The 26,017-nt window shown below is 38.0% G+C and overlaps 1 protein-coding gene across 5 annotated transcripts in view; it reads left to right on the top strand.

Annotated features, from left to right (window-relative positions):
• INPP4B (inositol polyphosphate-4-phosphatase type II B) overlaps nucleotides 1-26,017 on the top strand; it is a 455,375-nt gene that overhangs the window by 193,363 nt on the left and 235,995 nt on the right. For all 5 annotated transcript variants that reach the window (XM_024977565.2, XM_059876249.1, XM_024977564.2 and 2 more), the window contains 2 exons: nucleotides 9,797-9,908; nucleotides 18,299-18,371. In XM_024977565.2, the coding sequence (XP_024833333.1) occupies nucleotides 9,797-9,908; nucleotides 18,299-18,371 (185 nt within the window). The remainder of the gene's footprint in view (nucleotides 1-9,796; nucleotides 9,909-18,298; nucleotides 18,372-26,017) is intronic.

Genomic DNA, 26,017 nt, shown 5'->3' on the forward strand with positions numbered 1-26,017 from the left:
TTGTTATCTATATATCCTTTCCTGAGACACTTCTGTTCTACTTTGGCCATTTGTTATTTACATTGTTCATTTTCTTGCTGTGGAGTTTTGAAGGCTCTTGTGTTTTTTCGATGCAAGTTTTTTTTTTTTTGTCAGAAACATGATTTGTAAATATTTTTCTTGCAGTCAATAGCTTGGCATTTTATTCATGTAAAAGTGTCTTTTACAAAACAAAAGTTGTCAGTTCCAGTGAAGTTCAGTTTATAATTTTCTTCTTCTATAGATCATGCTTTTGGTGTCATATTGAAGAACAATTTGACAAAGCTGGGTTCATGAAGACTTTTCTTCTTTGTCTTCCTTTTAATGTTTTATACTTTTTGTTTTGCATTGAGGTCAGTAACGATTGTTTTGTTACTTTTGTTTCCATTGTGAAGTTTTAAGTAATATTTCACTTTTCTCCCGAGTGAATGTTTGTTCTAATACCATTTGTTGAAAGGACTATGTTTTTTCCATTGTACTGATTAACTTTGTCAAAAACAGTTGGCTATATTGCCTCTGTATTCTGTCTCATCAATATATCTGTCCTGCTGTCAGTACCACACAATTTTGGTTACTGTAGATTTCCAGTAAATTTTAAAAATCAGTTGATTTAATTTCTCCATTGTTGTTCTTCCTATAAATTATGTGGGCCATTCTATTTACTTTGGCTTTCTTTGTAATTTTTTGAATGAACTTGTCAATATATACAAAAAATCCTTGCTGGGATTTTAACTGGTATTGCCTTAAAGCTGTAGATCAATTTAGGAAGAATTGACATCTTAATAAATTTGTTCCAATATACGAAGACAGTATGTCTCACCATTTATTTAGAACTTTTTAAATTTCTTGCATCAACATCTGTCATTTTCAGCATATAAATCCTGTATGTTTTTGGTAGATTGATATCTAAGGATAGATTTATTTTGGACTTGCTATAAACGATTAATATATATTTTTTAAAAATTTCAGTTCCTACTTGTTGATTGCTATTATTTGTGTGCTGACCTTGTGTCTTGTGAAACTTCGTAGTTTCAATTATCACTTCTGTTTTCAGAACTTTCATAGTGTTATTCTTACCTGTCCTTCAAGTTTGTCACCCAGGTGACAGTCTGGGACCTAGGGGTAGTGCAGTCCATCGATTATTTCCCAAAGTGCCTCATACATGATTTAGATCCATATATGCACACTTGAGGTAAGCCCAGAAGTTCATGAAAAATATTAAGATGTACCTTCCTAAGCTCCCTCCTCTCTACACTCTCTCTGGCACATCCCTGTTTCCTGTGGCTTCCCTGAAAGGGAAGGATCAAAAGATTCTTTATCTAGAAAGCTGGGGTTTGATTTTCACTTCTCTGCCATGCAACTACACCCTCTTCTGAGGCCAAGACCTAGGGGACAACAGAGAGAGATAGAAAGTAAGGGACATTCACCCCATCCCCTTGGGATCACAGCTGCAATCAGAGAGGAAAGCTTCCTATGCTCATCATTTTAGGCTCCTGCACTTCCTCCCAGCTCTCATTTTTGTTGCTGCCGCCATTGGATTGTTTGGGGGCTAAGATCCAAGAGAGTAGAGACAGGAAACGTGATTTCATCACTCTTCTGAATTTTAGGAGACCTCTTTTCTTTTTTTTTTTCTCTAATTTTATTTTATTTTTAAACTTTACATAATTGTATTAGTTTTGCCAAATATCAAAATGAATCCGCCACAGGTATACATGTGTTCCCCATCCCGAACCCTCCTCCCTCCTCCCTCCCCATACCATCCCTCTGGGCCGTCCCAGTGCACCAGCCCCAAGCATCCAGCATCATGCATCGAACCTGGACTGGCAACTCGTTTCCCACATGATACTTTACATGTTTCATTGCCATTCTCCCAAATCTTCCCACCCTCTCCCTCTCCCACAGAGTCCATAAGACTGTTCTATACATCAGTGTCTCTTTTGCTGTCTCGTACACCGGGTTATTGTTACCATCTTTCTAAATTCCATATATATGCGTTAGTATACTGTATTTATGTTTTTCCTTCTGGCTTACTTCACTCTGTATAATAGGCTCCAGTTTCATCCACCTCATTAGAACTGATTCAAATGTATTCTTTTTAATGGCTGAGTAATACTCCATTGTGTATATGTACCACAGCTTTCTTATCCATTCATCTGCTGATGGACATCTAGGTTGCTTCCATGTCTTGGCTATTATAAACAGTGCTGCGATGAACATTGGGGTACACGTGTCTCTTTCCCTTCTGGTTTTCTCAGTGTGTATGCCCAGCAGTGGGGTTGCTGGATCATAAGGCAGTTCTCTTTTCTATTTGAGCCAGACTAGAGAGCTTTTCCTGGAGCTTTCTTGGTGTACGCCATGACCATCTCTGGGCTTGGGGCTGTGTTAAGTCTAGATCATGAGATATGATAGAGAAAAAAATGCTGAATTAACTTCTGGGTCAATGGTATTTAAAATTCTGATCTTCTTCCCCCGTGTGCCTGACACTGTTTACTTTTAGTCCTCAAATAGCTGCTCTGTGCAGTCTGTCCAGGTTTTACAGCTTCATCCAGTGGGTACAGAAGTATGGTGTGTGCTTCTTCTATCTTACTTTCTACATCTTATCGACCAAAAAGCAGATGATGGTGACCTGTCAACTTGAATGTAGCTTTGGTTGCCTGGGAATCCTGAAAGGATATTTGCCAGATGCCAAGGTGTTGTCTCACCTTGCCGACGAGGTCTTTATTGCATCTAAAATTTAAAGAAATAGTTTATGCTTTACATCTAGCATTGAATCAAGTTTCCAAATACAACTCACTATATATTGATATATATGTATATATTTTAATAGAGTCATGAGGAGAGAACTATTTCTTTAGCTTATTTGTACTGAGGCAGTTATTCATATTTGGATAGTACTGTTTTCAGCAGTAAAGAGGAATTTACAAGCCAAATAGTCTGAAAAACTGATAGTCAGCGTATCTATGATGTGCTCTTGGAACTTTGTGGCCCAGATAAGTATAACAGCTGTACTCATTACCATACATGAAAGCAATTTTGGGGGCCATGCTGTGTGGTTTGTGGGACCCTAGTCCCCTGACCGGAGATAGAACCAGTCCTGATAATGATAATGTCAAGTCCTAACCACTGGACTACCACGGAATTCCCACAAAAGCATTTTTATATTTAAACTTAAGATCTTTTACTTTGAGACACATAAATCTTGTGAGATAAGTAGGATGGTTTGCTACCTTCATATTTTATGGCTCATGAATCTTAATAGAGGCTGAATTGCCCACTCATGATCTCATAGTTGTTTAAAGAGCCAACATTGTAACCAAGGACTCTGTCACTCAGATCACTGTGCTTTTCACTAAGATCGTACTCAATCATTTACTGGTGTGTGATGACATGGATCAGTTTAAACCAAAAATACTGAGCTGTCCATAACCCCGGATAAGTTTTGAAAGGCAGTCTACACTTCTAACTCTCTGGGTAGACGTTGGTCAATATCTTAGGAATTTTGGCAGAGAAAATAAAATAATGATAGCAGGTCTTTAAGAAGAAAGCCTGACATGAACACAAGGGAAGAGAAAGATTCTGGAAGATGGGAAGTTGGTCCTTCAAGTGCAATGATAGAGATTTGGTGAAACTCATTAAGATGTTGTCACTGGAAGGGACAAAAAAAAAAAAGAGGTATTCTAGGGGAAGAATCAGTAGGGTGTAGTGACTTATTGGATGGTAGGGACAAAGCACTGGTAGAAATGGAATATTCGTGGTTTTGGCCTTTGGAGAATGATACACTACTGATGTGAGTTGGGGTTTGGGAAGAGGACGAGTTAGACTGTAAGCTTATAGAATGTAAACTTCTATCAGGACAAAAGGAATTTGGAGTTTTAGAACAGGAAACCAAGTAAGAATAGGCCCTATAGAATTGTGGTAGAGCCTCAAAGATAGGATAATTGCATCCCATAGTAAGGAATGAAATTTCAGGAGATAAGCTTGTGATGTGAAAAGAGAAGAAAACAAAAGACTAAACCTTAAAGTGTGTAAGCTATGATATTAAGAATGACTGAAAAGTTTTGAGTACTAGCTTGAAAGTATTATATGTCTTCTGAAATGTGTGCAGTTCAGCCAGAAGAGAGGTGTGTTTAGTCATACATACTTAAGTAGAATTCTCACTTCTCTGAGGCCCAATGCATTCTCTCGAAAGCTAGTCTGAGCCCACTTACTCGCTAACTCCATTTGTTTACTTACGGCCTTGCTTGTTTTTCTGTCCAGGTGAGCTTTTCATTGCCCGGTTGTACATCCAGCTGGATTAAATGCCGGCGTGTGTCCCAGATGATGACTCCTGTGCTTAGTGTCCCAAGACTACTTTATATTCACAGAGATTGGCAGTGCTAATGATGGTTTTCCCCTGGATGTTTATGGAGTCATTTGTATCTCTGTGGCATTTCCAAAATAAAGGAGTTATTTGCATGTTGCTGTTTAAGATGTCCATAGTATTATTTTTTTCTTTTTGCTCTACTAAGGATGGTACAATAGGTGATAAAGAAGTTGAGAGGAAAAATGTCATTAAATTGTCTTTTGTTAGAAAACTGTTTTATACTCCTTTTCCTGCAGTCTTCTAAAATGTTTATATGCTTCAGCATGTGAGGTTGAATATTTCATTAGGAAGCATTAGGGGAGTTATTTTAAATGTTAATCACTAATGCATTAAGCATGAAAACCTAAGTGATAAGGAAGTATAGATTTGCTTTGCTGAAAATTTCCCCTTCTCTGTCTTCCATCTTGTTGGCATGGTTAAATATTTAAGTGTATATGCTGAGGAAAATAGGAACTTGATGTTGTGATTGAAATAATGTAGCTGCCATGAACTATTCATCTTTTACTTCTCTTATAGCTCTCTGCATTAAGCAGTGGTAATGACCTGGCAAGAGGCTGAAATGACATTTTTTTTTTCTTCATATAGATTGAGATATTTATTAATGCATCTTGTTCTTATGACCATATAAATTTCTAGGAAAGTGTATGAAGATTGCTTTTGTTTCTTAGTTCAGTGAAATTTGTATCTTTGTGAAAATGCCAAGATGCAGTGTCATAATGGCAGTAAAATATATATGGATACATTAATACTGGATTCTGTGGTGGCTCAGACTGTAAAGAACACGCCTGCAATGCAGGAGACTCGGGTTTGATCCCTGGGTGAGGAAGATTCCCCTGGATAAGGAAATGGCTGCCCACTCCAATATTCTTGTCTAGGAAATCTCATAGACAAAGGAGCCTGATGGACTACAGTCCATGCAAAAAGAGTCGGACATGACTGAATGACTAACACACAGTATAAGAAAAACTCATCCTTGTATTTGGCTAGAAGTGTTAAGTTACTTTCTAGGTTTGGTATGCATTTTGTTTGCTTCATTTGTTTGGAGGAAATGTTGGAAGCGAAGGTGGAGAGTGAGGAGGACAGGCTAGGATTTTCCTGAGATTTTCCCCAAGGCTGTATCAGCCCATGATAGCCTATAATGGGATCATATGATGGAATTCCAGCCACTTCAGGGCAAGACACTCTAGTGCTGATATAATAGCTCTCAACGGATAATTGTGTTTTTTTTTTGTAGTAACGGAAACTGAAATTCAGAGAGCTAAGTGGTAATGTTGTATGTCACATAGCTAATGAGCAACTGAGCTGGAAAGAGGTCTTTGGGTTCTTCAATGTATCTTCCATGCAGATAGGATAAATTTCCATTAGATAAAATTCAGTAGAATTTTCATGATGAATAATGGTTAAGTAGTTATTAGAGGGGCTTCCCAGGTGGCTCAGATGGTAAAGAATCCTCCTGCAGTGCAGGAGACACAGGTTCAATCCCTGGGTCGGGAAGATCCCCAGGAGGAGGGCATGGCAACCCACTCCAGTATTTTTGTCTGAAAAATCCCATGGACAGAGGAGCCTAGCAGGCTATGGTCCATAGGGGAGCAAGGAGTTGGACACAACTGAAACGACTTAGCATGCACACATGCCCACAATTATTAGTAGCCTCCTAAACCTAATGAGTGATAAATTGAAAGCATCATTAATCACTTAAGAATGAATATTTTCTAATTTTTTTTAAAATTGCTTTTGAAACAGCCTTTGGAAACATGAGATAGGTATTTTGATTGTGATTTGCCTGATTGAAGAGAAGTGTTGAATATCCATGTTCTGTGGGTAGTAAATTGTTATAGGATAAATAAAAAACTGCCTCTACTTTTCACATTGTAGTTCACTGACAGGATGACCCTTGCTTTTGGGTATCTTGGGTTTGGTTCTTCAGTTTATAACCTAGATTCACCACTCTGCCTCCCATAAATCTCGGATGAAGAAGCATGCTCTAGGGTACTCAGAGATCCTTATCCAAAATGAAAAAAAAAGTTTTAGAATCCCTCAAGAATTCCTTAATCTAAAATGATACAGAAACACAGCGAGCAAATGCTTTGGGGAAGAATGGCTAGCTTCCCCAAGACTAGCTCAACGTAGGGTTGCCATGAACATTCAATTTGTAAAAAGCTAACATGATAACTGTGATGCTCCAAAAAAAGCAAAGAGCAATAAAACAAAGCACAGTAAAACAAGATATGCCTGTATTTTAAAAGTAAACAGATACTTTTTTAAAGGGACTACATCACCGATCAATGGACATGGGTTTGGGTGGACTCTGGGAGTTGGTGATGGACAGGGAGGCCTGGCGTGCTGCGGTTCATGGGGTCGCAAAGAGTCGGACACGACTGAATGACTGAACTGAGCTGAACTGAAATATAGCTACAGTTTGGAAGCTTATTCCCACAATCCCTTGGTGTGTTGCTTCTTCATCTAACTTTAGCACTTTGAAAGGTTCAGTTGCATTGTAATTGGTATGAACTTGTATTCTTTTGCACTACTAGGAATGTAAACTTTATAATGTCATCTGTCATTACAAAGTCTTTGTATCTCTAATGAGCACTTAAGACACTCTTGAGATGCGTGTGGCAAGCAATCCTATAATCTTTTAATACAGTCTTTGATGCCCATTTTAGTAAAATTCTGAATTGAATTCAGTTCTTTTCAGAAATTGTACTAAAATAGGCATCGAAGACTATATTAAAAGATTATAGTATTTCTTGCTACAGGGATGGAGAAGGAAATGGCAACCCATTCCAGTATTCTTGCCTGGGAAATCCCATGGACAGAGGAGCCTGGAAGGCTACAGTCCATGGGGTCACAAAAGAGTCGGACAGGACTTAGTGACTAAACAACAACCAAGACATTAATGACAATAGCAATTTTGTTGGTACTTCTACTACTGCTACTGGGATGAAGAGGAGAGGGAGAAGGAAGAAGCACTTATCTTGTGTAAGTCATCATGCTGAGAACTTTACATAAATCATGTAGTAGTTCTTATAATAAAATTATCATCTCCATTTTACAAAGTTTCACATGGCTAAGTTCCTTGTCCAAGGTCATGAAGCTGGCAGATAACTCGAACTCCTGAATTCAGACTTTCACCTATTATTGCAAATATTGGTTTGTTACTCAGTGCTGGGAATGAGGCTGTAAGAAGTCTGGCCTCTTTTTCAAATCACTATGACATTATTTAGTTCAGTTCACTGAAAAAATTCAGAAAGTTATACAGGACCTTTGTATTCCTAGAAATTAAGTGGTTTGCTTAAGCAAAATTTTTAAACAATGCCTATGGGAAGAAAAAGGTATCTTTAATTGTTATTGATTATCAAATTGTGGGGAGGAGGAGTCTGCAGATTTCCAGAAAAAACTATGAGTAGTACCAGGGCTTCTATTAAATTCTTTATTTAACTATCAGATACTGAATAATTGGACAGAGATAATGTCACATTCAGGAGAAGGCAATGGCACCCCACTCCAGTACTGTAGCCCGGAAAATCCCATGGATGGAGGAGCCTTGTAGGCTGCAGTCCATGGGGTCGCTAAGAGTCAGACACGACTGATTGACTTCTTTCACTTTCCACTTTCATGCATTGGAGAAGGAAATGGCAACCCACTCCATGTTCTTGCCTGGAGAATCCCATGGATGGAGAAGCCTGGTAGGCTGCAGTCCATGGGGTCGCACAGAGTCGGATACAACTGAAGTGACTTAGCAGCAGCAATGTCACATTCATGATTTATAGGTTACTATATAATTTTCAAGTGGGAAAATGATATAATTAATTGTTAAAATTATCTCAGAATTGGAGTTTAGTTTTTTTTACAACATCATAGATAATACTGTCATCTGCATATACATCTTCTCTATAATAAATACTTAAGTTTTCTATATTAATTTAAAAAATTGAGTTAATATTATGATTTACACTGATTTAAAAATCACCAAGAAGCATTTTATTTTACATTTAATAAGAACCTTAATACACTATTTAAGTAAATCCCTTTTATTTTTCTATGTACATAATCTTTATTTTATTACATTATTGCATTCCCTATGTTTAGGTCTCTAGAATTTTTGTAATTTGGTTTTCTTAGAAGCATAATTCAAAAGGTGTGTTTAAATTTGTACTCTATATATTTGAGAAAAACTTTTTATGATCTGGTAAAAATTGGATTTCCTTTTCACCTAACTTATTCATTATTTTAATAAGCACTTTAGTAAACTGTACTAATCTTCCTATTCCTCTTCTGACACCTCTAATAATAAAAATAGTGACGTTTTGAAGGAATTGGTTGAAATATACCATTTATATTCAGATTAAAATTTAAAATAAAAATTAAAAATGACTAGATAAAGAAAATGAAGATTATGTAACTAACTTTAGTCAGTTAGGCTTAGGGAGAAGCCACAGCCGCACCCCACCAATGGATGACTTAACTGCCTATCTTCCAAATAAGTTTAAAGGGAAGCCCATCATTGTGTCTTACAGTGTTCCCATGACATGATGCCATCATTTATTCTGTATATTTTATTGCCCAGAAAATAAATTTGAGACTCTTAAAGGATTGTTGTTATTAACTTTATTTTTGTTTTCATTATTGATGTTAACCATAAAATGTGTGTAACAGTGGTTATGATGAAAATCTTAATATAAAATTATCATTTTCATTAAGTAGAGAAGACTGCTTTAAGTCAACAGACTTAAAGGGAATACAAACCTTGGTTTCTGGTTTTGCCACTTTGTTTCCATGAATGTGTCTGTCTTCTTGAGTCTCAGCTTCTTTATCCAAAAAAGTAATGGTTATCTTAAATGACTTCAGTGATTAATTTCTGCTCTGTATGTACTATAACTTTCTGATGTTTGCTGGGAGAGAATCATCTTTAACTGGTCTCTGAGAAAGAAAAATGACATTTGGAAAAAGGCATAAAATCAAAGTTATAGCCAATGGCTGGGTCATAGAGGAATATAAGGTTATTTTTACTCTTTTCTGTTTTATTCAGATGTAGTGTCTGTAATAGATGTGGACAGTATCCCATGAGCTTGGTACAGAGGAGACATGACTGATGCTGCTGTAGGGACATGGGGTTATCAAATGGAGCATGGATCCTAGTCTTGGCTACTCCTAAAAGCCTTGAGGTGACTTTACCTTCATGAGGTAGCTTTTGACAGTCCATGCACCTACCATGCTTAATTTTCTTTGGAAATTAAAAACAACACCAACATGATGTACAGGTTTTTATGTCTAAAAAAGCAGATTTGTTCATTACAACCGATGCAGGTAAAAAGCAGTGCTAGTGGTTTTCAGAAACAAACATGTTTGGATATACTTTCTGGAAAGAGAAGAGTCTTACCTTTCATTCATTTCATTTATTTTTGGTTGCAGAACCTCAGATGGTGGCAAAGTTGTCGGCACGATAGAAGTCAGTGTCGTGAAGATGGGGGAGATTGAGGATGGGGAAGCCGACAACATCACGACAGATGTGCAGGGACAAAAGGTAGGGTCCCAGTCAGCTCACTGCACAAATTAAATTAGAAACGATCAGCTCTGCCAGCTGCCTGGATCACCATCACCTCTGTGGGGTATGAAATCTCATTATTCAAAAGCTAAATGAGAAATCAGCTTTGGAATGGGAGTACCTTAAGTGTGCCTCATCCTCACAACCCAGACGGCCTGTGTGCATGAAACTATGCAAAGCCACGCACGATTCAAAACACCTTTCTCTCGGCAGCTGGCTGTCTGTGTTGGCACAGCCTCTTCTCAGTTAGAACAAAAGTATTGATCGCTGTTATATTCTGCAGTAATTAGCCCTATGTGAGATGCACAGAACATTCTGGGAGGCCTATTGCCAAAAGTAACCACTTCTCTGCTCTCGAAATTCTCTTTGGAAAACGATTTAGTTTGAGTTTGGGTTGTGTTTTCATGTGAAGGAGGACAGATTGAACAACTCTGTGCCTTAGGAAATGATGGAGAAAGAAGCAGGAAGTGGTAAATGGGTTGGGGGGATGGGCGGGAAGACTCTAGAGGGGGAGGGGCAGTGCCAGCTTCCTTGAAGTCCAGAATATTGTCAGTATCCAGGATTTTTATTTCCTTTCCACTTTCTTTTCTTTAAATAGAGAGACAAAATTGTTAGTCTAAAGTCCTGATTTAGGAAGGGAGTTGCCCATCTCACTGAAGGACAGAGGATCGAGTTATAAATTAATAGCTTTTTTCCCCCCTCAGGGACATGAATTTGTTTATATATTAGAATGTCTGCCTTTTCACAAATGAGCATTTTTTAATAACATGATCCATTGTGACCTGTTTTCTGGCTTAGTGTCCCTTATCTGGGAGCATATTTTAATTTTTGGTACAGAGGAAACATCTACACATCTCTCTAGCATGAGAAAGACAGTACTTATCTAGCACTTGACAAATCGTTAACACTACAAAAAAAAATCTAAACTGATTAAAAAAAAAAAAAAAGTTGTTCTTAGTCTGCATAGGCTAGGGTCTTACCACTTCCCCAAGCCTTGTTCTTCTCTGCTCCCTACTCTCCCTCAGAATGTATTCCAGGTCATGAACATATTTCAGTGAGGTCCAATGTTTGAATCAGGTTGCTGGCAAATGGCAGGGCCATGTTGAAGTTATGCAGCAGACCATCTTAAGATTCCTGTCTTATGGCTAAGGTTCTGTCATTCAACCCTTGTTAACTCTGGACTTCTATGTAAGACTCCTATTAGTCACCACCACGTGAATGCTTGTGTGTATCAAGATTAGAGGGGGAGGATTTGTAGGTTAAGAAGGTGGGGAGGGTGTCGGGGGAACAGGATGAACTAAGGGCAGAAATAGGCAGATAATTGTGCCTGAACCCATGGAGACCAGGAGCTAAAACACTTCCCATTTCAAAGTAAGCCTGCTTTCCATTTTCCTAACCTATTACCAGCCACCTCTATTTTTTCTCAAAGCTGGCTCACCCCTTGACTCCTTTACAATGTTGCTATTATGGGATAGCACAAATTGAGTCATGTTCTTTTCATAAATGGAGAACCTGATACTCAGGAATATGCCCCACTAAAGTTGTACATAATGTTTCTGATTTAGTAACGTGAACTTAAAAAAATGAGTTAACTGAGCTGTTCCAGAAATAGGTGGCAGTGTCAGCAGGTACCTTGTAGTTGTCATAAGTGGGCTAAAATGCTAACCACATCAAGCATTGTTTGTTTTAGCTGTATCCTATCTGCATTCTTGACCTTTTGCAAAGTTTTTTATAAAGTTACTATAAACCCTGTTTGCAATCCCTAGGAACAGTCGTGAAGAGCACATCGTAAGGTCCACTCTGCACGATATTTAGAAGAGTTATGTGGAAAGAACTTTATCTCAGTGTTTTTCAAAGTGTGGTCGGAATCATCACAGTGTTTGTTAGAAATTCAAATATGAGGACCCTTTTGCAGACTTGCTAAATCAAAATCTCTATGAAATGTATTAACATCGTCTGTTACTAATAGTGATTTAAATCTTGAAGTTAGTCAATGGCTGAAATATATGAAAAGACAAAGTAACTGAGATTGAGGTTATCCTAAAACCACATCCCTCTCACTGGTTTGCACAAATGCAGGAGAGGAAATGGAACAACTCTTTGCACCATAGTCGTGTACTAAGTGGCACGTGTTATCCCTTATATATACTGAGCAGATAAAAAATTAGTACCTATATGAACCTGCTTGGGCTGCCATAATGAAATACCATAGACTAAATGACTTGACGGAAATGTAATACTCACAGTTCTGAAATGCTACCGAGTCCCGGATCACAGTGCCAGATGATTCAGTTCCAGGTGAATCCTCTCTTCCTGGCTTGCAGATTTCTTGCTGTGTCCTCACAAGGCTTTGCCATGGCACACATGCATAGAGGGAAAGAGGGAGCTCTGGTGTCTCCTCCTCTTCTTGTTAAGGACACGAGCTGTAGCACTAAGGTCCTACTCTTGTGACCTCATTTAACCAATTCCACAAAGTTCTTATCTTCAAATACAGTGACATGAAACATTGGGACTTCAACATATGAATTCCGAGGAATGTGATTCAGTTCATAATGGTACCTTTGATGTAAAATACTACATTTTAATCCTGAATCGTACGCATCAACCAGAGCATGGACAACAATTATAAATGAAAATCCAAGCTCTTTCCTCTCACATATGTTTACTTGTTTCCTAAAACCATATTATTATGTTTTTTTTGTTTTTTAAATCAAAGGAAGACTGTGCATAGGGTCCTTCACCATATTATACTGGTTCAAACTTCTATTTGATACATAAAAACACAGAAATAGAAGACAAAGTGTTAAAATGACAGAACAGTAGAAAGAAAAATTCACAAAAGAAGTACTAACATTGTCCTTTTACAAAGCTAACATGTAATATGAAAAACATTACATTTATAAAAAAAGGGTTTTTTTTAATTTTGGGTTATGTTTCAATCCTTTATTCCTCTCATACTTATAATCAATATGGCAGTAAATCCTGTTCATTTTGACTTCTAAATAAATTCAGAATCTGACAACTTGTGACCCCTTAGGGCACTGTGACCTACATTGTCTGTCACCTAGATTTTTGCAGTACAGTAAGTCCTCTACATATGAACAGGTTCCATTCTGAGAGCACGTCCATATGTCCAATTTTTCATACATCCAACGAAGTTAGCCTGGGTACCCAACTAACACAATCAGCTATGTAGTAATGTGCTGTAATCAGCTTATAATACTTTCTACACAAATAATACATAAAAAACAAACATGAACATAAAATAAGGAAAATATTTTTAATCTTACAATACAGTACCTTGGAAAATGCAGTAGTACCATACAATGGCTGGCATAGGAGGGCTGGCATCGAGTGAACAGGCAAGAAGAGTTACTGACTGGAGGAGCAAGAGGAGGTGGGAGATGGTAGAGCTGAAGGGTCATCAGCAATAGGAGACGGAGGGCAAGCTGCAGTTTCATTCATGCTTATGTTGATGGAATGCATGTTTGCGTCTTTGAAAGTTCACAACTGGAAGGTTCACAGTTAGGGGACTTACTGTAGTCTCTTGCATGTCTCCCTGACTCCTTCCAGCCTCCTTCCCTGCCATCCTCACCACAGGCATAGTCTGTTCTCAGCAGAGCACTTCCTAAAATGTAATACAGAATGTGCCATTCCTCAGATGGCCTCATCTCCAAGAAGACCGAGTGAGCTACAAGGGAAGCCCCAATAAATCCAAATCCTCACTTAAAGTCCTACAAGTTTTGGTCCCCTTCACATCCTTCACCTCCTTTTCCACTCCTCAGTTTTGTCCATTTTGATCCAGCCACATTATCTTCTTTGCTGCTCCTTAAACATCCCAGATATATTTCCAACTTGGGTCCATGAACTTTGTTCTTCAATCTATCCATGTAGCATTTTCCCCAGTATCTGTGCTCCACTCCTTCACTTCCTCTGGTCTTTATACAAAATCACTTTCTCACCGAAGCCTTCTCTGCCAACATATCTAAAACTGCAATGCCTGTCAGAAACACCCTCTCTTCTCTGAGTTATTTTGTCTTTAGTACTTATTGCTGTCCAACCTTATATGTGTTTTTTATTTATCTCATGTATTGTTTATTTCTTCACTAGAATTAAACTTCCTGAGAGAAACGTGTTTGTCTGTTTTGTTCTCTTTTCTACCCTCAGTGCCCAGAACTGAGCCTGACAGAAGGACACTGAATCAATGAATAAATGAAGTCAATATTACTTTGAAGAAATTAAATCCAAAATTGCCTCCTAGATGGGACAATATTTAGCTATATAGCACTGTACAAGGGCTTCCCCAGTGGCTCAACTATAAAGAATCTGCCTGTAGTGCAGGAGCCACAGGAGATGCAGGCTCATCCCTGGATTGGAAAGATGCCCTGGAGGAGGGCATGGCAACCCACTCCAGTATTCTTGTCTGGAGAATCCCATGGACAGAGGAGCCTGGTCGGTTACAGTCCATGGGGTCACAAAGAGTCAGACACGACTAAGTGACTGAGCACACATTCACGTTCATCAGTGAACCAAGTAGGCATCAAGTAGGCACAGATGCCACCTTCTTGTAAAGTAAAAAATAAGCGATGTGTTGTTGATCAGATGGTGCTATTTGTTATAGGGAAAAAGGACTAGAGAGTCCTAGGCTGTGGCCATTTTAAACTGGATGGTCAAGGATAGATTCACTAGTAATATGATATTTGATCTGAAACGTGCAGGAAATAAGGAATAAGAACCGTGGATTTCTGAAAGGAGAAAGAATTATACGTAGAGTGAGCAGCAAAAGCAGAGGTCCTAAGATGGCAGGATGCTCCTTGTGTTGAAGGAACAGCAAGAAGGTCAGTGTGACTAGAATTGAGGGGTCAAGCAGGAGAGTGATAGGAGTTGAGGACAGATTCATGAAGCAGGGAAGACGGACTGTGTACTTCCTTGAAGCCTATTAGACTCTGGGGTACGTGTAAAGACAGTTGAGGAGACGAGTGTATAGGTGTGAAGTCTGATTCATATTTTAGGAGGACCTTCTGGCTGCTGTTGAGTAGAGCCTACCGTGAGGCAAGGACAGCAGAATGAAACCCAATTATTATGAAGATTCAGGGTAGAAATGCAGATGAGCTGAATTAGGGTGATGCTGATGGAGAAGGTGAATTGTGGCCACCCTCCAGGAGAAAAGGATAGCTAAAAAATAGAATTACCATTTTCTCAAAAACACTGAGAGAAGCAGGTGGAGGACGATGGGAGATTTTGAGATGCTATATTTGACATTCCTCTTAGATATTTAAATATATATGTATCTAAGCAGCTGGAGGTTCAATTCTGGAATTCAGGTGGGCCGTCCAAACTGGAGTTATGTATTTGTGGGTCACCAGATGATATTGGATGGTGTTTAAGCCATGAGACTGAATGAGATCACAAAAGCATAGCTCTTCTGTTTTACACTCTTGAAATTTATATTTATGTGGATTTTATCTACTGACATTTACTGTATTCGTAATTATACTGTATATAATTCACTTATTTGAATTATATCTGTAGACATTTATCATATTAGAAAGTCAAACAGGAAATGTTTAAAACAGAAGAGTATATAAGTACACATACCATTAGCTATCACGTGATTGGGTAATACAGTCTAGAAAATTCTACTGTATGCTTATAAGAGAAAGAGAAGGAAACAGACAAATAATATTTTAGTATTAATTTGAAAATAAAGTTGTCTTTAACCTGTGCTAGATTCTACAAAGGATACAAAGACAAAAGTTATCAGGGGGACTTCTCTGGTGGTCCAGTGGCTAACACTCTGAATTTCCAATGCAGAGGCCATGAGTTCGATCCCTGATCAGGGAACTAAGATCCCACATACTGTATGGCCCAGCCAAAAAGTAAAATAAATTAAATGAATGTATCTTTAAAAAAAGGCGTCAGGAATTTCCAGGAGACTCCAGAATAACTTTGAGAACCATGATTGATGAAATAAACTAACAGATGTGAAAGTACTTAGCCATGAAGTGTTGGTCTTGATGGATTCATACAGAGCTTTATGATTATTGTTCATACAATATTGCTAATTTTCTAGATCAATGAGTATCAACGCGTATCAAATTGATATGTTAGCTGAGAGTCAAAATCATTTAGCTCCAAGAATTTTACATATCTTATGTTTCTTCTGCTTGGCCACACTTACCATCAAAAGATACTTTTAAAATTATTAATCACAATCAATAGGGTTATGGTGCTACATCTGGTAAAAAAGCATGTGATGTTTTGCTATTCCTGCTCAGAATCACAAATGTAGAGTCATTACATTGTGAGTGCACATCATGCAAATGTATAATGTTGCAAATATCCATCATCATAATAGCAATGAACAGTATAAATAGATGAACCTTCTTAAGCACAATTTCCACCTCATTTCCATCTTTGCATTCTCTGTAGCAACTAGCACAGTGTAACAGTGACTCTAAGGTCAATGTAAAAAAAAAAAATTAAATATAGCTTAAGGAAATAAATAAGGTTCTTGACCTGTAGAACTTTCCATCTAAATAGTGACACAAAGTGTACACTTCAGGAAACAATTGAAGAAAGCAATAACCAGAGTCCAAATATGAAAATGTTAGTTTGTTAAGTGCTTATTACTTTCTGTTTATGTTCAATGGGTTTAAATCTTGAGGGGATTCTGAGTAGTAGAACTTTAAAATACAGTAACATTGCAAAATAAGAATATTAGTTTAAAATGTCCTCAATATCGGTTTTCCAGTGTGGGTGGAAGATATAAATATATAAAAGTCATATGTCTGTATTCATTTGGTGAAATGAAGCAGGCCTTTATTTGGAAAGAGAAAGTTATCTTTGATTTCAAAGAGGCAGGACTGCCTCCATAAAAAAGAAGCAGTTTCTCAGGATAATAGCCTGGTTTCTGGGAATTATGGACTTCTTCACTAAAAAGGTTTAATCTAAACCATCCCTATAAGTTATGTTGTAGATGATGATATTCTTTTGGAAAGGAAGATGATTTAGAGCTGTGTATCTAGTTATTATGTGGAAGGACGCAGGGACAAAGCATGAAAGCATTTGAGGACCAGTCTGAGAATATTGAATTTGATTGGACAGTAAATAACCATTATACATTCCATAACCAAACACTGATATGATGAATATAATGTTTACCAAAAATTACTTTAACAGCCAGCCCTATGTAGGCTGAAAGAAGTAGAGAAAATATTGTAAATAGGAGAAATAAAGAATTTTAAATGTGTCGAAGGATCCTTGCAAATTGCTGTGGTGATTTGGAAAGTGCATATACAAAATACCTGTGCGTTAAAAAAAGTAATCACCTCTGACTTCTGGTTTGTTGTAAAATGATCTAAATCACACTAAATTTTAAGAATTCTTTGCAGTTATTCATTCTTTTAGTGGGATCTCAATATAAGCACTAAAAAATTTAGGAAAGCACATTTTTCTCCATCTGGAAATTTCCTGAGTAATGTGATGAATGTTATGATAGAGGAATGAGTAGTAGACTTTAAGAATACAGAAAGTAACATTTAAATCAATGTCTTAAATTATTTGTGTCCCTTCTCAAAATACTTGAGAGACCTACACTTTGCTATCATGAACCTCTGTGGTTGTGAATCTCAAAGCAGGGCCAGTCCCTGGAGGAGGAAGGGAGGTAGGTTTCTGTGTCTCTCCCTGTCTCTCCTGTCTCCTGTCCAGAGCAGTGTCTATTCTGTAAAGGATCATGAGCTGAGTCTATTTATCATGGGTTAATAAATCATCTATTATCTCTAGATTGGCATGTGTATAAATTACTTATTCATAAATCGGACATCAGCTTGTTTATAAAGTACCCTCATCCTTTATGAGCAAGTGTTTGTATCTTTTGCCAGAGACAGAAAGTCTCCTTTTGCACTGTAAAATTAGATGCTACAATATATTTTCTCCTTTATTTACAGTTACCTTTACTTAAAAGCTAGAAAATAATTTGCTTTTTATTGATCGAAAATCGACCCACCCAGGTGACAGAAATACAAAGCCATTCATCTTCTCATAGGGGATTTGCTGTAATGGGAACCTATTTCTAGCGTGTTAGGGAGAGTTCTTTTCTACAAAGAAAGTACAAATTTTCTCTCCTAAGAAGTCTTTAACTCTAACTGAAATGTAGTCTATAATTGCATAATAAAGTCATATTATATGTAAGTAAATAATCACAAGTTAAACTAGGTTCATCATAAAGGTACAGCTCAAAATAGTTTTTCAAAAATGTCTTGTTCAAAACTTTTTGAAACTGTGTGTATGGCCTCATGTTTTAAGAGAATCTCATTCCTTACTTGATCGTGTTCAAATACGTTTTCTTTCTTCTTTTTCCTTCCTAGTGTGCATTGGTTTGTGAATGTTCAGCCCCAGAAAGTGTGAGCAGAAAAGATAACCTACCTTTTTTGAATGCCGGTATGTACCTCAGTTTTGGAAACTTAAGTTCATTCCATGTGAACATACATTTTAATTTTCTAAGAAGTTGATACTGAACCTGGATACCATTCTCACAGAACTGTTGTAAACATTTATCAAATATTGGTAATCATGGGAGTTAGCAGTGAAGGGGTAAACTTGACAATTCCATAAAAAAATATATTTGTATATCTTGGCTAAATGGCAAAACAAATTCTTTTTATCTATTGGATTTTATTTTATCTGACATGAGACGTCATTTCAGATGATGGAGGAAGATGGAGGAAGTATTAGAAATGTGAAGCTCGTAGTTAGTTTGACTTTCTAATTCTAGAATTTAAAGTTGTTAAAACAGTGTGTATATGGATTCAGTAGGAAAAATTCATACATACATTTGTACATTCCAGTGTGTGTGTGAATATATATATATATATGCATATACATGTAGTGTTAATAACTTCAAGAAGGCACTGAACAGTGTGGTAAATGATGACTTTGACATCTGATACAGTTATAAAATAAGTGATAATATACATATATGTAAATCATGGAACTAACTTCTGAATGATAACATACATTGTGTTACCAGTAGTGATAATATTAGCAAATAATGATTAGTACAATGGCAAGCAAGATGCTAAATGCCTCGTATGCCTTGCCTTTCCTTGTTTTCTAATATGTGCTATGAAGAAGGCACTCTTATTATCTCCATTTTATAGATGAGGAAATTGCTCAAGATTACTACTTAGCCACAACAAGTCCAACATTTAATCTGGTTTTAATCCCAAGGCCTTTGCTCTTAATTACTAGATCATGCTTTTACTAAAAAAGCCATTAATTAACAAGCTGGTATAACCGTAAAATAAACCTTAACATTTTCCTAGTCTTGCAATGTTGTGCATTTCAACAGTGACATGGATAGCATGATAATCAGATTGAGTGGTACCAAACTTCAAAGTTACTAAGACAGAACCCCTAAACAATGAGCAATTTTCCCCTGCAGAAACCCAGTAATAATAAGAGATGGAGAAAGACATACAACATTTTAAATCAAAGAACTCAAAATAAAATATAGCAACCAAAAGCCCATGAATTGCACTTAAAAGAATGGAGGATTAAACCAAAGAAGAGAAGCTACTTCTCAATCTAGGACCAAATGGCATGTTTTAAAACATGGTTATTAAGGATATAATATCAGGAGGAATGTGCATTAAATAGGGAAGGGGCTAGCTGCACAGCTATACCAGCCAGATACCATAAAAATACTTAAGGTATCTATGTGGCTAAAATAGCTAATGTATCCTCAAAGGGTCTTCCTCATATATGTTTTTTCTTTTAAAAGCTGACCAAACCTCTAAACCTTGATTTCAGTATATCTAGATAATCTATTTAATTCTCCAGATGTCAACTTTGAGAAGTAAAATTGAATGTGAGAGATATTGCACTCATGTTAAATACAGTTTAAATGAATCAAATTATCATCAAAATCATCTACACTGTAATTATAAGACACTTTTAAAGTGATTCACTCATGTGAACCTTGTAATTTTTTTATGCACACAAAGGGAAATGCCATTTTAAAATACTGATTGGTTTAATATAAATTTCAAAGAGAAAGAGAAAAGTGGCTCTGGGAGTAGAAAGAAATATATCACCTAAGGAAGATGAGACAAAGGGAACATGAGAAAAATAAATCTGTACCTTCTGATCCTTGTGCCATAAAATCTGCAAGGCATGAGTTTTGGAAGCCTATTAACTCTTCCAAGTGTCTAGGGTATGATTGCTAACCTTTGATTTGTAATATGACAGAGACAAGCGATGTGGAAGTCTTGGGAGCAGCTACATTCTACAATTTAAATACACTCACTAACGGAGTGAAAGAGGATTGATTACCGCTTTCCCTTTTCCTGGAGCTGACGGTTTTGGTGGTGATTCTACACTTTGTTCCGATGATTTTTTTCTGTGTCGTTGGTCCAGGCAATCTGAAAGTGCCTAGAATATTAGCCAAAAATATTTTCTTTCTATGAAATAATTTTTTGAAATGCAGTCTTATTTATTTGGCTACACTGGGTCTTCCTTGGCAGCACGTAGAATCCCCGTTGCATCCTGTGGGAATCTTCTTTCCCTGACCAGGGATCGAACCTGGGTCACCTGCACTGCAGGGCAGATTCTTAACCACTGGATCACCAAGGAAATCCCACAGATATTTTTTATGAGCCTTCTTATATTAGGGAAAGTGAAGTCGCTCAGTCGTGTCCAGCTCTTTGCGATCCCATGGACTGTAGCCTGCCAGGCTCCTCTGTTGATGGGGATGTCCAGGCAAGAATACTGGAGTGGGTTTCCTTCTCCAGGGTATATTAGGGGAAGATAAGACAAAATGACTGTCGAATGTTCTAAAAGCTTGGTTTTTAAAAAATTATTTTAAAATACAACTAAGTGCTATGTATACAACGCTTCTGCTTGTAATCCTAAAGCGTATCGCACATGTATAGAATATGTAAGTAGAAGATGCTCCCTTGACTTTGGTCTGTGTGTACCTTGGTATTTTGTTCTATTTATTTATCCATCTAAACTCAGCAACTTTGGAATTAATCTATTATACTCCCATGAGGTACTTTTTCACAATCTGTAGGCGGAGGGAGCTATTGACATTCTTCCCAAGCCTTTATATTCATGTATTATATGGAACTTGCCAGTCTCAAGTGAGTTATGAAGTTCTTACTGATTGAGCGCAAGAGGATGTCATAGCTCATAGCTGCTCTTCACTATTCTATTTATATCTCTAGAGGTTTAATGAATAACTCGGAAAATTCACTTATCTATTGTGAGACTCCAGAGAAAAAGCTCTTCCCTCTTGGGTCTCACCGTTTTCATGCCGCATTTGCCTCTCAAGTTGAAGGTATATGTTGGGAGCCTGGAGAGGTGAGGGCAGGAGGAGAAAAAAAGAGGAGGAGGAGGAGAGGGGGCAGAATTTAGAACTCCATAAAAAAGATATATAAGTACTTTAGCTATACAGGAGAAAATAAATTCCTTTCCACTGTTGGACTTTATATTCTCTGAAAGAGGAAATGAATTAGAAGATGTAGTATTAAGAATTGTGAGGTTCTCATTTTGTTTGATTTTATTATAGTTTTATCAAAGTTGTTGAAAAGTTACCTGTTTAATTATTGGTGCATTCATTTAAGCAAAATGGCAGTGAGAACACTTGAAACTATGTGTTGTTGGGGTGTTGCCTCAGGGATGAGGGTAGGGAAAGTTAATTTTGAACACAGGGAAGTGTGAACAACCAAGTCTCTTACCTGGTCACAGAGTTGGGTGTCCATAGACTGTGGCGCCTTTGTCTACAGCAAAACAAGAACACACGGGCTCTGGTGGTATTCATACCAGTGCCCTGAACAGGCTCTGTGAAGAACTGGTGTCACAGCCTAGATTTGCTAACAGCAATGTGACTCTGACGGCCTGGTCAGGCTCTTTGGACACTGATACTTTTGGGATGACCAAACTGACCTTGACAGCCTTTGATTTCCTTTTTGGCCCTCCATGTCTGAAATCTAAAGAGCATAGTTTAGCTTTTGCTATGTCTTCCTTCATTTTAGAAATATTTCATGAAAGTTTTCATTTTCATCAGTTTCACATGGAGTCCTATATCCGATTCTTTGTCACTTACAGTTGTCTTTCTCAGGAGTTATTTATATTTAATAAGCCTGGCCACAAGTAAACTCTTTAAAAAATTTTGTCAAGATCAACAATTCTCTCTAGATTTCCTGAACCTACCCATTTTCTTTGGTAAAGTATAATGCTACAGAATACTTCAGCCCATGGACTTTGATATTATCATGATCAATCTGAGAAGCTAATGGACTCTGTCATCGTTTCCTATTATCTTCACATTTTGAGTGAGTTTCCCTCTGTCAGCAAGCATTCGATCTGATACAGCATCTTTCCTGGTTGAATTCTATACTTCTTGAGTCATGAAATTATCTATGATATTTTTGAAGACCAGTTTCATGCTGTATATTAATGTGCATGCTGTCCATGCTCTTCATAGAGGGTGTATCTGACAGTGATAAATTCCATGACTGTAAAAAAATCTAAATCTCAATGTGAGGACTACCCTGTTTTCAGTCCTAAATACAGGTACTTTCCCCCCTATTTGGAGAGTTTATTGGTGTTTATCTTCTTGCCTCAGGGATGAATCACAAGTGTTCTCAAAGTAGTCCATGTATCTTTTATTCTTTTCCCCCAGAAAGGCTTAAGCCATCTACTTTCCCAGGCAGCACTAGCGGTAAATAGCCTGCCTGCCAATGCAGGAGGTGTAAGAGAAGTGGGTTTGATCCCTGGGTTGGGAAAATCCCTTGAAGGAGGGCATGCAGGCCACTCCAGTATCCTTGCCTGGAGAATCCTGTGGACAGAGGAGCCTGGCGGGCTACAGTCCATGGAGTCACAAAGAGTCAGACAAGATTGAATGACTTGGCACACATGCCCTATAGCTTTACTGAAGTTGCCTGATTACGAGCTGTTTAAGAAGAAGAAACATTGCTTATTTATTTCTGTGTCTCCAGGGACAGAAAGCAATAGAAACTCAGCAGATATTTGTCAAATGACTGATAATGGGTGTATCTTACCACTTGAATTTATGCTTCAGGTACAGAAAACTGCTCTGTTATTCTTCTGTCCCTGAGAAAGATGTTCAAATTGAATTATTTCTGTTTAAAATGATTTATTACTTTCCCTAAAAATTACTGTTCAATTCTCATTTAAAATTTTTTTTCTGCTTCATTTGGCACCATATATTTTAATTGCCTTTCACAATACCACATAACTGAACTAAGTACAGGCAACATTCTCCTCAATTCCACCCCATCTAAAGCAACTGGTGACTGAATATTTTAAGAAATATTCTGAGAGACTTTGAAAAATATTTCTCTCTATATTCATTTCGAGTCCTAAGGAATTCCAGCCAAAAAAACAAATCTCTTTGTTTTGTCTATTTTTTTTTTTTTCTTTTTCATTCATAAGGTACTAAATTAACTACCTTGTCAAATTTTAGATCATATCAGTTTATAACAAAGGTATCTCTCTGGTATCTTCTTTGTGCTCAGTTGTATCTGATTCTTTGCAACCCCATGGACTGTAGCCCACCAGGCTCCTCTGTCCATGGGATTTCCTAGGCAAGATTACTGGAACAGGTTGTCGTTTCCTTCTCCAGGGAATCTTCCTGACCCAGGGATTGAACCTGCATCTCTTGTGTCTCCTGCATTGACAGGGGAGTTTCTTGACTAATGCGCCACCTGGGAAGCCTCATATGTTCTTCATACTAGTTAAATAGATTGCCCTTGTATTTATAACTCTATGATATATAAAATATAGGACCATCTTGGCTTATAACATTGGCCTTTTATCCTTATACTTATTCACCAGATTTCTTTGCACTTTGCTGTTTTAATAAATCCAGTGGAGCCCATTGTCAACTCAAAGAAAAAAACGCACAACCATAAAGCTGAGAGTTATGTTTTATCAGGCAGACTTTCTCAGGACTTTGAGCCCGGGAGACAGAAGTCTCAGATCACTCTGAGGGACTGCTTTGAAGAGCCAGGATGTATGGGAGTTTTTGGAACAAAGGGCAGGGAGCCAGAACATCAAAAGATTATTGATAATTAAGGAAAACCAGACATCTCAAGTTAATGAAATCAGCCCTTTTCTGTGTATAGGAAAAGGAAAGGAAAGTGAAATCGCTCAGTCGTGTCTGACTCTTTGTGACCCCATGGACCGTAACCTACCAGGCTCCTCTGTCCATGGGATTTTCCAGCAAGAGTATTGGAGTGCGTTGCCATTTCCTTCTCCAGGGGAACTTCCCAACCCAGGGATCGAACTCAGGTCTCCCGCATTGTGGGCAGACGTTTTACCGTCTGAGCCACCAGGGAAGATGCAAAGTCTGGGCTTATTGCAGTCATTCCTTTAAGATGCACCTCAGCTATCTGGGGCCAGTATCCTGTGTTCCCTCGTCCTGAGTTTCCTGAGTGCAGAGTCTGGCATGACTGCGGCGGTTGACAGCTGGATGGCAGGCATTCTTTGTTTTCATTCTGAGTTTCCTCAGGACTCTCCCTCCAGGTGGCTGTCATGTGATGGCTTGATGTCTGTAACATCTTTTCTTTACTGATATGGTTGATGGCGTAAGTAGTTCACACCATTAACCTTGCTCTTTTGGAATTTTCATGTTTTCTTTACTGTGTATTAACATAGAGTATAACTTGAGTGGAAGAGTAAATTTCTTTATCTATTAATAGTAATCAATGAAATCATCAGACACTTTTAATACTTCAGCTTTGTTCCTGTTTTAAGTTTATCACCCTATTGCCCACCTTATGTAAACTAGAAGGAAAATAAAGGCAAGAAGATGATATAGTCAAAAAGGTAATATTTTGTGGACAAATATAAGAAGGACTTTCAGCTCTGGTGTTCCTTCCTTCATTCTGATGCCTGTGCTCTTCACCGAAGTGAGGTTTTTAGTTATGTCCTTCCCTCTTGTATTTTCTCATCTCAATTTACACAGTCAGAGCCATTCTGTTTTCCTACTAGTGGAAGTAATGATTGGCTTCCCAGGTGGCTCAGTAGTAAAGAATCCATCTGCCAGTACAGGAGATGCAAGAGATGCGAGTTCAATCCCTGGGTCGGGAAGATCCCCTGGAGAAAGGAATGGCTACACTCTCTAGTATTCTTGCCTGGGAAGTGAGGAGATAAAATGAAGGTTAAGAAAACAGCACAGTCATGGCCTTCACAAAGTTTACCTTTTAATGGGGGGATGTGCACAGAGCAGTAACCAGACAATTATAGCACAACTGGTAAGAACCGTGATAGAGAGGGGGCTGGGGAGTACCAAGGAGAGACACCTATAGGGAGGGAGGAGATGGAAGTCAAGGAGGACCTCCTGGAGGAGGTACTAGTTGAGCTGAGTTTATGGGATAATTACCTGTAGCTAGGAAAAAGAAGCATTCCTTTGAGATTCAGAGAATGCCTTAAACAGTGGCAAAATGCCAAGAAACAACTTGAGTTCCATGAACTGTGCAGGTCATTCCAGGTTGTTCAGCATGAAAGATGAACCAGAAAGGGACACTTTTCTAGATTTTTCCTTTCCTTTAATGACTGGAGTAGAATTATTGTTATTGTTGTTCTGTCACTCAGTTGTGTTCAACTCTTTGTGACCCCATGGACTTCAGGACAACAGGTTTCCCTGTCCTTCACCAGCCCCGGAACTTGCTCAAACTCATGTCTATTGAGTCAGTGATGCCATCGAACCATCTCGTCCTCTGTCATTCCCTTCTCCTTCCACCTTCCATCTTTCCCAGGATCATGGTCTTTTCTAATGAGTCGGCTCTTCACATCAGGTGGCCAAAGTATTGGAGCTTCACCTTCAGCATCAATCCTTCCAATGAATATTCAGGACTGATCTCCTTTAGTATTGACTGCTTTGATCTCCTTGCAGTCCAAGAGACTCTCAAGAGTCTTCTCCAACACCACAGTTCAAAATCATCAGTTCTTTGGTGCTCAGCCTTCTTTATGGTCCAACTCTCACATCCATTCATGACTACTGGAAAAACCATAGCTTTGACTATATGAACCTTTGTCAGCAAAGTAATTTCTCTGCT

This window comes from Bos taurus, chromosome 17 (genome assembly GCF_002263795.3).
Source record: "Bos taurus isolate L1 Dominette 01449 registration number 42190680 breed Hereford chromosome 17, ARS-UCD2.0, whole genome shotgun sequence".
Classification (NCBI taxonomy): Eukaryota; Metazoa; Chordata; class Mammalia; order Artiodactyla; family Bovidae; genus Bos; species Bos taurus.